We start from the raw sequence: 15947 nt of genomic DNA on the forward strand, positions 1-15947 counted from the left end.
TCAAAATGCCTAATTTCTGTACGTAATGATATTGAGTATAATGGCTATTTGAAACTGAATTCTTTAATTATTCAAATAGTGCAGTCTTCTGAAAGTTTCACAGATGCCATCTGAAACCTGTTCAGACTACAGACTACTAAGTACTTCCAGAACATGCAGGAAGTTCACTAGATTGATTCTGAGGATTGAAGGTTTGTGTGACTGGGCCTATATCCTCTGGAGTTTAGAAAATTAAGTCGGCTGCTCAATGAAACTAACAAAATGATTAAAGGATATGGCAGAGAGATATGGAATTGATGGCTGGGTCCAGAACCAGGGGTCACAGTCTTAATATATGGAATTGCCCATTCAGAACTGAGAAGTGATTTCTTTCTCCACAGGCTAGTGAATTTTTTGAATTCTTTAACTAATTGGGCTGTGGATGCTAAATCACCTAGTATATTCCAGACAGAGATTATTAGCTTTTTGGACACTAAGATAATGAAAGGATTTGGGATTAATGTGGGCACCGAGATAAAAGATCAGTCATGAACTACTGAAAGATGAAGGGATAAGCCAGAAGGTCTACTCCTGCTTCTACTTTTTTTTTAATATGTAGTTTCGGAGGCAGAAGGAGATTACATTCTGGTTTAGATCTTACCTTTATTGGGTGAAACTGATAGTTTTCAAATGAGTAGCTAAAACTAATTGACATTATTCACTCATACTGATGTTCTGGCTGTAAAGTTAACACAAAAACAAACACAACATGGACATTTTTATTCTTCATGTGTCGCTCATTCTACTTGCTTTCCTTGATTGGCAGTAGAGTCTTGAGATTTCTCTTCTACCAATGTTAATCTCTGGGAAATAGTAAGGTTTAGGATCAACAAATGATCACAGAAGTAAAAAGCAATACATATTATTTACAAATGAACAGTCAAAAGTCATCTAGAGATGTTTTTTTCCAGCAACATTTTATTGAAAACAGATACAAAAGTGGTAATTCATAGTAAACCTGTCTCTACATTCATTACTAAGTAAAAGATGTAATGAAATCTGCATTTTCCATTTTCATATGATGTATTTCTTTAAGCATACCAACTTATAAATTGAGCAGATATTTTTAAAAAATCCTACACAGGTGTGGTGATCAAGTAAACAAACGGTATTTGTAATTCATTTTCCATCCTTTTTTTCTTCAAGGGATACCCTTGTTTTGCAGCTGACTTGTTTCATAATAAGAACTTCTCATCTTAGACTCCTTCCCACATTAGCTCTCGGGGCAGTTGCTAATTCACTAGCCTGGAAAATTTAACTTTTCCTTGTGTTTTACCAGTCCTGAAATATCTCATAGTAAGCAAGCTTGGGATCAGTAAGTAAGTACATGGTAACTATAGCTACAAACTCTGCTCATATTATACATAATCACACAATTATCTAATTTTTGGTCAAATAATTACTTAAGTTTGTTGTTTGGACATTGACTGCTCTGCTACTGACTCTTTTCGCGGTGGACCTTTTACATACTCCACTAACTTAACAGTGTATTGACACCATCCCTTTACCTCCTCAGATGCTGCTTGTTCTGCTGAGTTCTTATTTGCTCCAATGCATTGAAAATGATTGTTAATTATACACAGGTGTCACCACATACAGATAAAGAATTGATGAAAGGCAGTGGTGTAAATGCACATAAGTTTTGTTTTACAGAATTCTTTCCCACCCACTTTCTGTTCAAACCAGTCAAATTGTTCAAAACTGACATCAAAGTCTCATTAAGAACTGTAGGAGCTGATTCAAGTTCTCTATCTAATATAAAATGTAATCTCATATATTCCCACTTAAATCAGATCAGGCAAAAATAAAGGTGGCTTCCCCATCTACAGGTTTCTCACACATTTCAACCTGACACGATCTTTAGCCAGAGAGTGGTGAATCTGTGGAATTCTTGCCACAGGCAGCTGGGGAGGCCAAGTCTGTAGGTATATTTAAGGCAGGGGTTGATAGATTCTTGACTGGTCAGGGTATGAAGGGATATGGGGAGGAGGCAGGAGATTGGGGCTGAGAGGAAAAATGAATCAGCCATAATGAAATGGCAGTAGAAACTCGATGGGCCAAATGGCCTGGTTCTACTCCTATGTCTTATGATGCTCTAGATACCTGTAGAATTTTGTGAGCTAACTACTCACAGACCTACTCTTTTGAATTTTAATGACACAGACATTTACTTTTAATTCTAATTAACAAAAGTTCTGAGTTAGGAGATCAATTTAAACACCTAATGCCACAGCTACATAATGTACTCAACTAGAGTTATGTGCTAAGAAGGCCTATGTAACCAATACAACATTATATACTCTGGAATTGGGGTGTATGGGTAGCACCTCTGGTGAAAGGGCTTGTTGTGTCCAATCTGAGGCAGCTAATGCAACTGTGCTCCTCACCGGACACTCGGCTCTCACCCGTTGCTCCAAGTAGCTGTCTGAATGTGACAGCAGCCACACACCAGTGCACGGCTCCAACGGGCAAGCTAAAGCAGGTGAGGGTAGCCCATACCCTGGTGAAGTAGAGACATGTCTGTCCCAGCATGTGAAGTCATTTCAGGCGGATTTGGTGGATGAGGTCTACAGTGCGATTCAACGGCCTGCAACACAATGCAGAGAGCGAAGGGCATGACGAGGCACAGAAGTCATGGTCATCCACTGCAACCAGGAAAGACTCCACTTGTGATGACTACTCGTCCCACTGGACCTGGAATTCTGAGGTGGAACTGCCCCAGTACAATGGCTCTTCTACTTTAAAAACTCTCCACACAGGTTTCCTGTCATCGTTAGATATGATGGACAACCACTATAATCCAAGAGTATGTGTTTGCTGGAGTATATCCAAGATTTCCACTCTTCATCCTCCTGAAGCATCTACTTATGTAGAGGACATCTGACAGGAGGGGAATTGGAGCAGAGTGCAGGGGAGAGGTGGAAAAAATTTTAAAATGTTTCTAGACCTAAGCCTTAAGAATGGAAAAAATACTCAAGATTCTGGTACTGTCCCATCTGGCAACTTCAGGACAGCTTTAGTAGCCTAGACTAAAATCAGAGACTGCAATGAAATAATCTATTCTCATGGAAACATCCAACAAAACTAAAGAAAAATTTGCTGCATTAATACATTGATCTGTCCTGAATATTGCAGAATACCATTAAAAGACAAAGTAATTAACCAAATATTGAGGAGGTGAATTTTCTCCAATTGCAGCAGCATTACAATGGCCCAATTTCAGAAGGAAACTAACTAAATAAGATTTCTGATGAACATTTGCACCTAAATTATGGAAGTACAACAGAAGGAACCCTGAGGAAATATGTCCTAAGTGAATTTGTTAAGACTCATAATAGAAATAGAAGCTAGCCAGGAATTCAACTTAAGGAAACTGATGACCAGTTGAAATGAAAATCCAGAGATCCGGAGATAGAAGACCATGAGTCAGAGAATCTCTGCTTCGAAAAATAATGTCATACTAAAATTATACTCCTGTTCTAGTCTTTGACCAGACGTTCCATTCTCTTAAGTTTACGCTTATTCTTTGGCATTGGTTTTGTATACAACCCATTCTTAATCAGATGTTCCTTACTGTGATGGACTTGAGCTCCATGTTGAAGCTGGAATGAGCACAATGCCCGAAGAGGTCGCAGAATGACCTGTTAATTTAAAACAACACAATCACCTGAATTTCATCTTAATATTCTAACATCAATATTTTAATATCTCTAAGATAGCAACTGTTAAGGTAGAAATTATGTTCTCCTTGATTAAGTAGACAGGAAAACAAGAAATAAGTCTTGCAAGTCTTAAAGCTCTTGACCATTCAAGTGTGCTCACTGATAAATACGGCAGTCACTTCGCTTGGAGCATTACTGCATAAACCATAAGTTGGACAAATAATTTACTGGTTTGAATATTTCCAGTGTATAAGGCAGTATTGGAACCAAAGAATTATTAAATTTCAAGTGTGCAGTTGCAAGTGCATGGCATAAAATTATAACCTTTACAGTAATTTATTAAAAAATACTGTCGGATCCCATGATCTATGGTTCTCCGCAAGTAGTGGGTTTTCACACCACCTGTGCAGCCTGGCTGTTCGATATATCCAGGATCGGCCAGGAAGGCATGTGCCTTTGGGGGGCGGCCCAGTAGACAACCTGATTCCTTGCCGACTGAGGCGCTGTGTGGGACTGAAACATTGAGACAGCAGGTGGTGTGTGCTGCTGCCGGAAAAAGGCCACTCACTCGAGTAAAATATCTCTCTCTCTCTCTCACACACACACACACACACACACACACACACACACATGTTGGAGGGCAACAGCCTGTTGGTCCCCAAGTCAGGGGGCTTGGAGAAGCGACAATGGAAGATTGTAACATCAGAACAGTGAGCTACTGGTCTCTGCTCTCGTTTTTGCAGGAGCGACCTCTCTCTCCCTTGCTGGGGACGGAGAGCCTGTCTGAGATACTGAGCTGCTGGGTTATGGACGGTAGTATTTGATGGATTCTATATCAGGGTCTCTTTGGGGGCTTTTGTTTATGCTTGCATGGTGGGTGGGGGGTTGGTGCAAGTGGGAGGGGGGGAAGAGGTGGGTCGATGCTTCCTCTGCTGCCTGCGCGTGGGAGGAGAAAGTGGGAACTTTCGGGTTTTGATATGGCTATCATTTATTCTTTGGGGTTTCTTGTTTCGTAGGTATCCTCCGAAGAGTAGGGATTTCAGGTTGTATACTGTATACATTCTCTGATATTAAATTGAACCATTCGAACCGTTCATACCAATCCTTCTTTTGCGATGTTGGTCAAAGTGGAAGTGCCAAAGGAGTTCTGATAATGCAGCTTCCCATCTACCCACTGGCCAGATTAGATTCAAGGAAATGAAAAGCAGTCAGACAAAAGATGGGAACTAAAGAACAGTTAATCTGATTAATTGTCATATAAATAGAACAAAGAACTTTAAATCACAGGACCAGGTCCTTTGGCCCATGATGTTATGCCAAACTAATTTTCAAATTCAGTATTAAGGAATATGGAAAATTATAACATGGTTTTATGAAAGGAAAAAGGAGTTTGACAATCTGAAACACAAGGGTATCTACATATGCTGGGTATCTTGAGAAACACATAGAAAATGCCGGAGAAAGCCAGCAGGTCAGTCAACATCTATGGAGGGGAATAAACAGTCATTATTTTGGGCCGACAGTTTCATCAGGAATGGAAAAGAAGAGAGAAATCACAATAAAAAGATGGGGGTGATAGGTAAAAGCAAGTGAAGGGGAAGACAGGTGGATAGGAGAGAGGAGATGAAGTAGGAAAGTGGGAGGTGATTGGTAGAAGAGGGAAAGGACTGTATTAATGACAAATCTTAAAGCTATTTGAAGATGTAAATAACACTATCAGCATAAAGGACCTGGTTTTCTGAAAGATAATTTGTAAGATGTTACATGAAAGCTTAAAAGAAAAATAAAGAAATGTGGTTGGGACAATATATTATCATGGATACAGGATTGGTTAATAGGTGAAACACGAGGAACAGAAATAAATGGATCATTTCCAGCTTGACAGACATTTACCAATATGAAACCACAAGGATCAATATTATAGCCTCAGCTATTTACAATTTATCTTCATGACTTAGATGAAAGAACAAAGAGTAATCTGGCAAGTTTACTGATGAATTAAAGGCAGCTGGGAAAGTGAAGTGGAAGCAATGATTATTGAAAGAAATAAAGATAGGTGAAATGAGGGCAAAATGATCATAGCGATAATTCATTTTGTTGGGGACAATATACAACAGAATATTTCTCAGAAGTGAGAATCTAATACAAAATGATGTGTATTTGCACCTAAAATATAAAAGTTATGTTCATGTACAGTATAAAAGCTAATAGCTGGGATGGCACATGAGAAGCAGGGCTTTATTTCAAAATGACTAGAGCATAAAGATAAGAAAGGATTAGACCATAAAACAAAGGAGCCAAATTAGGCCATTCAGCCTATTGAGTCTGCCCTGCCGTTCCATCATGGCAGATTTATTATGCCTCTCAGAACCAGCAGCTTTCACAGCCTATTTTCTGTAAAATCAAGCTATTTAAAATCACACTTCTTCATGAGTATGGTACGCAAGTAAAGCAGCCACCCCAGCATTATGGTGATTAGAGCCTCAATGCAAAAGATGTCATCTTGGGAGAGGAAATTGATTTTGGTTTGTTTATCTTTCTAGTAAATTTCGCTTTCCAAATGACGACTGAATGACTTTAGCTCTGGGATGAAGTTGCTGTGAGTTGAACAGTTCTGATTAATTCTGAACATTAGCTCCATGTCCCCTGGAAATATGTTGGAGATATGATATTGCGGCAAGAGGATCAGTATTGGGGCAATTATGAGGTTTTGTCTAACTCTAGTCTTGCTGAGATTAGTTCCGTTGTAAACCAGTCAGCTAGAAACATGGAGCAAATGTAAGATGGAGACAAATTTCAGTGGACAATCAAAAGTGAGTGGAATGTTCCACTTTCGCAACTGAAGAACAAAGTCAAAGGTTTTAGCAAGATCAGAGAAGAGATCTATATTGGTGCAGATCCCTGAATTTTTTCTTGGAATTGTCACACAGTCACAATCAATCACTTTGTATTCCACACTGATGTGGGACACAGCTCTTGGCTTACTCTAGAAAATGTATATTATTTTTATGCCCGATACCACTCTGAACACAGTCATGGGAGGAAGTTACTCAATGGAAAGATGCATCCTTGAAACAGTGTGACTTCTCCAGTCACTTAGACCATAAGACGTTGGAGCAGAATTAGATCATTCAACCCATTGAGTCTGCTCCACCACTCCATCATGGCTGGTCCAACATCCCTCCCAACCTCATTCACCAGCCTTCTCCCTGTAACCTTTGATGCCCTGACCAATCAAGAACTTATCAACCTCTGCCTTAAATATACCCAGTGACTTAGCCTGCACAATCGGCTGTCACAATGAATTCCAGATTCACCGGCCTCAGTCTAAAGAAATTTTCCCTCATTTGTGTTCTAAATAGACTTCTCTCAATTCTAAGGCCATGCCTTCTGGTCCCAAACTCTCCCACTATTGGAAACATACTCTCCACATCCACTCTATCCAGACCTTTCAATTCAATAGGTTTCAATGAGATCCCCCCCTCATTCTTCGAAACTCCAAGCAGTACGGGCCCAGAACCATTAAATGCTCCTCATATGATCACCCTTTCATTCCTGGGATCATTCTTCTGATCCTCCAATGGACCCTCTCCAATGCCAGCACATCTTTTCTTGGAAAAGGGGCCCAAAACTGCTCACAATGTTCCAAGTGTAGTCTGACTAATGCCTCAGCATCTCATCCTTGATCTTATATTCTCGTACTCTCGAAATGAATGCTAAAATTGCATTTGCCTTCCTTACCACTGACTTAATCTGTAAGTTAGTCTTTAGGGAATCCTGTACAAGGACTCCAAGTTCCTTTGCACCTCCGGTTTTTGGATTTTCTCCCCCTTTAGAAAATAGTCTATTCCTTTATTCCTTCTACCAAAATGTATGACCATACACTTCCCTACACTATCTGCCATTTCTTTGCCCATTTTGCAAATCTAACCAAGTCCTTCTGTAGTCTTCCTGCTTCCTCAACACTACCTGGCCCTCCACCTATCTTCGTATTGCCTGCAGGCGTGGCCACAAAGCCTTCAATTTCCATTATCCAAATCACAGACATATTACATGAAAAGAAGCAGTCCCTGCAGCACACCACAAGTTACTGGCAGCCAACCAGAAAAGGGCCTCTTTATTCCCACTCTTTGCCTCCTGCCAGTCAGCCAATCTTCTGTCAATGTTAGTGACCTCCTTGTAATACCATCTTGTTAAACAGCCTCATGTGTGACGCCTTGTCAAAGGCCTTCTGAAAATCCAAGCAAACAACATTCTTGCAGTAACATTATGACAAGGCTTTGTCTGAGATGACATGGTCAGTTAGTTTTTGTCTTCCTTGGGTTAACTTGTAAAGCGACAATGAATTGGGTGGATTTGTTCATGTTGGTGTTCATGAAACGGTTTGCAACCAGAGTGCTATTTCATAAACTCAAACAACCCTCATTTACTTAGACTTTTGATGTAATAAGAGAGCCTTGTCAATAGGTTCACATTCCTTTCAATATAATTCTACTGCACACAACTTGTGTGAAATTGATTCTTGGAAACTACTTACCTCATGAATGTAGTGGTCCTTTTCTACAATGGAGAGAGCAAAGGCTGCACATTCCAGTGTAGAGAGACATGTATTGTTTGGCTGAGTTCGAATTATGTACTGGCTTGATAAACTGGTTTTCAGCTGAACCTAAAAACAGAATGAAAAAACTAATTATTATTTCAAAGCCAGTAATTTCATAATCCAATCTCCTGAATGTGTGACTATCTTTGGCATAATAAAACATTGCAAGACACTTGGTGAGGGTATTATCAAACAAATATTTGACATATTTGACAATGATCCACAGAGAGCAAGGCAAATACAAGGCCAAGGGGAATTCACCTGCCACAGAATACCCAGTCTTTGACCTCTTGTTACCATGGTATTTTTGTGGTCGCTTTAGCTAAGTTTCTAACCAATTGTGATCCCTTCACTAGACTCCGTCACCGGATGATTATGGCTAAGGAATATGATGAAACAAATACCAATGAAAACCAGAGAGAGAGAGTGATACTGTTCTCTACTCCCATACTTGCGTTAGTGGGAAGAATCACTGGAGCTGCACAAGCTTGGCACAAATTGTCAGAAACAGGCAACAGCAGGCCACTGTGAATGGTTTTCTGGAGTGAGTTATATAGTGCTATTTCCCAGCAATTGGTGTTGTGGCTGTTGTTTTATTTAATGCAAGTTAATTACCTAGACAGGGTGCATGTCACAATTTCTAAGTTTGTCAATGACAGAAAACTTGACAGCATTGGGAACTGTACAGACAAAACATAAACTGCCGGGTGGAATGGGTGAACCAAGTCAGATGAGGTTTAATGTGAAGAAATATGAGTTACTGTATTTTGGTAGGAAGAATGAGCAGTGGCAATATAAAATAAGGGACATTGTTTTAAAGGAGGCGCCTGAGTAGAGGTCCCAAGTCACAAGTCATTGAAAGTGGCAGGGCTGGCTGAGACAGTGGCTTGTAAGGTATACCCAATTCTGGACTTTATCAATAGAAATACAGAATATTAAAAGAGGAAAGTCATGCTGAGTCTTTATAAAACACAGGCCTGGTCTCAAGTTGAGCATTGTTCCTCACGATAAGAAGCATATGAGACATTAGAGAGAGTCCAGTAGAGATTTATGAGGATGGTTCCTTATATAAGAGACTACAGTCATGAAGATGGATTAAAGAGGTTTGGACTGTTTACTTTAGAAAAGGCTGAGAGAACATTTGATGAAAGTATATAAAATATCGAGCAATTAGAATAGAGTGGACAGGAGGATGTTTCTGCTGGTGGCAAACTCAAGAACTAGAACTCATAGGCATAAAACTAAACAGAGAATTGGTGGTGGTAGGTTTCACTGAGGTGTTCAAAAGAAAGTTAAAAAAATATATAGTAAGAAAAATATATGGTGAGTAGATCTATGGAGTTGGTCTGGTACGGGGAAGAGGGCAGAATGAACCAATTGTACATCAGTGAGTCTTTCAGTAAGTACCACTGTTAGTGACACCTTCCATCGTACTGCTGATCTTTATGAAAGAGCTGATGGGATGGTACTGGGCCAGATTATCACTGAGTCACACAATATAGAAACAGGCCATTCAGCCAACCAGGTCTGCAACATCCATCAGCAATCCATTTACTTTTATTCTCCCCTCATTCTTGTTAACTCCCCACCAACCTAAAGCCCTAAAAAAGATACGGAAGGCGCTGGCGTGGAGGGCTATGAACGACATGAGGGAAATCTGGAAGTCGAACCTGACCAGAGGGCTTAAAAAGAGGATTTTCATAGCAGTCATAGAGTCCATTCTCACGTACGGATGCGAGACGTGGACACTCACCAAGACTATGCGAAAGTCTCTAGATGGTTGCTATACACGAATGCTCTGGATGGCTCTTGACATGAGTTGGCAACAGCACATGACGAATGTCGAGCTCTATAACAACCACTAAAAATGCTCACCACTAAAATCGAGGCGAGAAGACTGCAACTAGCAGGGCACTGTCAACGCCACCCCGAGCTACCTGCCAGCCTAGTCATCATATGGGAGCTCAAGCATGGGAGATGAACTCTGGGCGCCCTCCCAAGACTATGGTCAACACGCTCCTAGAAGACAGTGGCGCGGCTGATGTAGATGAACTGAACACACTGATGAGGGAGAGAGAGAAGTGGAGAGTCTGTCATCGTGCCCGACGCCGGCCCCCTAGGCCTGAGTCGACGTAGTAAGTAACCTAAAAACCGGGGGAAATTTACAATTATACCACCAACACGTGGATGAAATTGGAACTTCCAGGGGAAATGTATGCAGTCACACAAAGAAAGTACGGACTACAAACAGATAGCATCGGAGATCAGGATTGAACCTGAGTTGCTGGAACTGTGAAGCAGCAGCTCTATCAGCTGAATCACTGATAATTTTACACTTTCCCACTTCTGCTGAAAGGTCTCTAACATGAAGTGTTAGCTCTTCTTCTCTTTCCACAGATGCTGCCCAATTTACTGAGGTTCTGCCTGAATTTCAGATTTCCAGCATCTGCAGCTCTTTTATTTAGAAGTGTTCACTCTGTTGGATGTATGCGATTGTGGTAGTGGTAATGAAACAGTCTGGATAGAAACAAAAGTGAAGAAGGGTGATGATGAAGAATCTCAGCCCGAAACGTCGAGACGATTCCTTTTCAGAGATGCTGCCTGACCTGTTGATTTCCTCCAGCATTTTGTGTGTGTTGCTCTGGACTTCCAGCATCTGCAGAATCTCCTGTGTTATGGTCCCAGAACCATTTCCAAAACAAAAGCTCTCAGGCGTCTCTTAATGTCATAAGGCGTGAAACAAATTGCAGAAAACTGGCATCTGTTGTGTCTCAGCAGGAGGCTCAAATGGAGCATCCAGCAAGAAGGGTGAAGATGGTTGCAAATACTTTGGCTTTATCTCACAAATCTGTATCTGGGGCTCTGCTCTCATTTCATCTGCAAAATGAAATATCCCACGGGAAGAGTACAAGGAGCATCAATGATACTTCTGTTTCACATAAACATTTTAGATTCTACAGTAGTTGGGGTACTTTCACAACGAAATTAAAATCCAATTTCCACGAAAATTAATCTGTCAAATAGCCTTGGCCTTTTAGATATACCCACAACACTATAAAAAAAACACCTATACAGTACAAACATACTGTCATTAAGACATAAATAAATAATAATTTTCTGGAAAGAACGGATAAAGTGGCAGTAATTCAAAGTGACAGCTTAAGAGCTGTCTGTTTATAGATTCCATGGGGATTTCCAGTCATGGAAATATTGTAAATGTATGTCACAAAACACTCTGGCTTTCTGCCAAGTCATGCTTATTAACTGAATCTTCTGCCATCCTCAGTCTACATCAAATTGTCCATTTTTGTTAAATTGAACCCCCCTCGCTCTCACAGACACATCTAATTTTAGGTGTTTAAATAGGCTTGAATTTCCACTTCGAACACCAACAGCATTCTGCACTCAAAAATGCATTCATTTCGTGAAGTGTTGATAATGGGATGCAAAGTCTGCAATGAACTAATGCAATAGAACAGCATTTTAAAAAGATCTTTTTAAAATAATCTCTTCAATAAAAAAACCCTGTATTTATTTATGTGATAACTTGTTGGTATTTACTTCAGTGGTAACTTGCTGGAGAAAATTGGCCATTGTAAATAACAAACATGAGAAATCCTGAAGATTCTGGCAATCCAAAGCAAAACACACAAAATGCTGGAGCAACTCAAGAGGTCAGGCAGCATCTATGGAAATGAATAAACAGCTGACGTTTTGGGCCGAGACCCTCCTTCAGGACTGAAGTAAATAAGAAGTATTTTTCTCACATTTCTTATCCATCACCTGTGAGTAACCTGTTTTAAATTAAAAGGAAATAAAAAACTAAATCTTATAAATGATGCCCATTAATAGCTGTACTGTACCTTCTTCAAGCCGTGAAAAACAAGCATAATTTGTGGAAACTCTTATTCATTCCCTCCAGAGTGACGCTTTCTAAAGTGTTACAAAAGATTGCAAAGATTCTGAAAGTAACCTGAGTTTAAAATCTAAGAGTCTTCCACACAGGAGAACCTTATTTCCAGCAAACTGCAACTAATCTTAAACAACAGGAATTCTGCAGATGCTGGAAATTCAAGCAACACACATCAAAGTTGCTGGTGAACGCAGCAGGCCAGGCAGCATCTCCAGGAAGAGGTACAGTCGACGTTTCAGGCCGAGACCCTTCGTCAGGACTAACTGAAGGAAGAGTGAGTAAGGGATTTGAAAGTTGGAGGGGGAGGGGGAGATCCAAAATGATAGGAGAAGACAGAAGGGGGAGGGATGGAGCCAAGAGCTGGACAGGTGATAGGCAAAAGGGTATACGAGGGGATCATGGGACAGGAGGTCCGGGAAGGAAGACAAGGGGGTGGGGGACCCAGAGGATGGGCAAGAGGTATGTTCAGAGGGACAGAGGGAGAAAAAGGAGAGTGAGAGAAAGAATGTGTGCATAAAAATAAGTAACAGATGGGGTACAAGGGGGAGGTGGGGCCTTAGAGGAAGTTAGAGAAGTCGATGTTCATGCCATCAGGTTGAAGGCTACCCAGACGGAATATAAGGTGTTGTTCCTCCAACCTGAGTGTGGCTTCATCTTTACAGTAGAGGAGGCCGTGGATAGACATGTCAGAATGGGAATGGGATGTGGAATTAAAATGTGTGGCTACTGGGAGATCCTGCTTTCTCTGGCGGACAGAGCGTAGATGTTCAGCAAAGCGGTCTCCCAGTCTGCGTCGGGTCTCGCCAATATATAAAAGGCCACATCGGGAGCACCGGACGCAGTATATCACCCCAGTCGACTCATAGGTGAAGTGTTGCCTCACCTGGAAGGACTGTTTGGGGCCCTGAATGGTGGTAAGGGAGGAAGTGTAAGGGCATGTGTAGCACTTGTTCCGCTTACACGGATAAGTGCCAGGAGGGAGATCAGTGGGGAGGGATGGGGGGGACGAATGGACAAGGGAGTTGCGTAGGGAGCGATCCCTGCGGAATGCAGAGAGAGGGGGGGGAGGGAAAGATGTGCTTAGTGGTGGGATCCCGTTGGAGGTGGCGGAAGTTACGGAGAATAATATGTTGGACCCGGAGGCTGGTGGGGTGGTAGGTGAGGGCCAGGGGAACCCTATTCCTAGTGGGATGGCGGGAGGATGGAGTGAGAGCAGATGTACATGAAATGGGGGAGATGCGTTTAAGAGCAGAGTTGATAGTGGAGGAAGGGAAGCCCCTTTCTTTAAAAAAGGAAGACATCTCCCTCGTCCTAGAATGAAAAGCCTCATCCTGAGAGCAGATGCGGCAGAGACGGAGGAATTGCGAGAAGGGGATGGCGTTTTTGCAAGAGACAGGGTGAGAAGAGGAATAGTCCAGATAGCTGTGAGAGTCAGTAGGCTTATAGTAGACATCATTGGATAAGCTGTCTCCAGAGACAGAGACAGAAAGATCTAGAAAGGGGAGGGAGGTGTCAGAAATGGACCAGGTAAACTTGAGGGCAGGGTGAAAGTTGGAGGCAAAGTTAATAAAGTCAACGAGTTCTGCATGCGTGCAGGAAGCAGCGCCAATGCAGTCGTCGATGTAGCGAAGGAAAAGTGGAGGACAGATACCAGAATAGGCACGGAACATAGTCCTTCCAGGTGAGGCAACACTTCACCTGTGAGTCGACTGGGGTGATATACTGCGTCCGGTGCTCCCAATGTGGCCTTTTATATATTGGCGAGACTCGACGCAGACTGGGAGACCGCTTTGCTGAACATCTACGCTCTGTCCGCCAGAGAAAGCAGGATCTCCCAGTGGCCACATATTTTAATTCCACATCCCATTCCCATTCTGACATGTCTATCCACGGCCTCCTCTACTGTAAAGATGAAGCCACATTTAGGTTGGAAGAACAACACCTTATATTCCGTCTGGGTAGCCTCCAACCAGATGGCATGAACATCGACTTCTCTAACTTCCGCTAAGGCCCCACCTCCCCCTTGTACCCCATCTGTTACTTATTTTTATGCACACATTCTTTCTCTCACTCTCCTTTTTCTCCCTCTGTCCCTCTGAATATACCTCTTGCCCATCCTCTGGGTCCCCCGCCCTCCTTGTCTTTCTTCCCGGACCTCCTGTCCCATGATCCTCTCGTATCCCCTTTTGCCTATCACCTGTCCAGCTCTTGGCTCTATCTCTCCCCCTCCTGTCTTCGCCTATCATTTTGGATCCCCCCCCACCCCCTCCAACTTTCAAATCCCTCACTCACTCTTCCTTCAGTTAGTCCTGACGAAGGGTCTCGGCCTGAAACGTCAACTGCACCTCTTCCTACAGATGCTGCCTGGCCTGCTGCGTTCACCAGCAACTTTGATGTGTGTTGCAACTAATCTTGTCAAAGGTGGAAGCTGCACAAATGGTTCTCTGGACACCAACAGCACCAGGAGTTTCAGGTCAGTTGTATAGGGAATGGAATTTCTGCCCAATAACTCACAAGGCAGATGTTTCCAGAACTTATTCTGGAGGGAATCAAGGACAGGGGATCTCCTTGGCAGGAGATTGCCATTTAATGTCTGTGTGTGAGAGAGCGAGAGGGAGTAAGAGTGAGTGAGAGAGAGATTGTTGTGCTTTTGTGTATTTTTTGCTTGTTGTGTTATCTTCCAAGTTACCAATTTAGAAATATATTTACATTTACAGCAGTAATAAATCAGATACACAAGTTTTGACTATTGCTGTAACAATTCATTAACTTATATGATTCGTTTCAGCTCTGAAGACTGAGTAAGGAATCAGTCTCAGTTCTACACAAATCAATTATGCTAATCAGAAATCACTGCATAACAAAAAAAAAGTGATTAACAGTCTTAATCCCTATTGGAGAAATGCAAATCTTTACACAAAGAATTTTGAAAATCTTGGATAACAATTGATGCCTAGTTTTGGTTCAATGCACAGGGAAACATTCAATCTGTTTATTAAAATACTTGTGTTAACAGAAAGTATATAAATGCCAATAAATACTTTAAAATCTCCTATTTTTCTCTGCACCCCTAATTTATACATTTGTTTCCGTAAACCTCGAGAAATGGAACCTTGTTGAAAGCTGCAGCAATGCTGAAACGATCCAGTTACAACTCATCTATTTCAAATGCATGAGGGTGGGTTTTATTTTAAGAGGCCACATCAGCAAACTAGATAACACATTTACATTTTTGTAAAATTTAATGTCATGATTGTAGTTTCAGGGACTGATAATAAATAGCAAGATTGAAGTAATTGTTATAGCTTGTTATTGTGATTTTTTAAATTTAAAAATGATAAAATGGATAAGTTATTAGAAAACTAATCTCAGCCAATATAAATTCCTGTCAACAGAATAACAGAGCTGCACAGGTTCCATCAACAGAAGTCATTAATTATGTACAACACTGGTGAGGAATTCACTGGATAGATGCATCTTCTAAACAGTACCATGAACTGAATTTTTTGAATAATTAACATCTCTCAGATCATTTTATTTTTGAGCCACAGTTTATTAAAAATGCAAATTGATGATAGTGAAGTGACATCAATAGACATCTAGGCCCTCATGTGAATGTCAGATCCAACGGTCTATCTTCTTAATTCATTTAAAGAGAGAACAGTATGAACAAAGGGGAAAGAAATGGGGTGAATTAGATTATATTAAGGAGAAATAGAAAAAAAGTGAAATA

General features: G+C 41.2%; 1 protein-coding gene across 1 annotated transcript in view; it reads right to left on the reverse strand.

Moving 5' to 3' along the window:
* Window positions 1-950: 950 nt before the first annotated feature.
* Window positions 951-15947, reverse strand: part of dtwd2 (DTW domain containing 2) — a 140228-nt gene continuing 125231 nt past the window's right edge. The window contains exons 5-6 of the mRNA XM_072281436.1: window positions 8239-8367; window positions 951-3680 (exon numbers count right to left, since the gene is read on the reverse strand). Coding sequence (XP_072137537.1) covers window positions 3519-3680; window positions 8239-8367 — 291 coding nt within the window. The 3' untranslated portion in view covers window positions 951-3518. The remainder of the gene's footprint in view (window positions 3681-8238; window positions 8368-15947) is intronic.

The sequence above is a fragment of the Mobula birostris genome, chromosome 17 (genome assembly GCF_030028105.1).
Source record: "Mobula birostris isolate sMobBir1 chromosome 17, sMobBir1.hap1, whole genome shotgun sequence".
NCBI classification, from domain to species: domain Eukaryota; kingdom Metazoa; phylum Chordata; class Chondrichthyes; order Myliobatiformes; family Myliobatidae; genus Mobula; species Mobula birostris.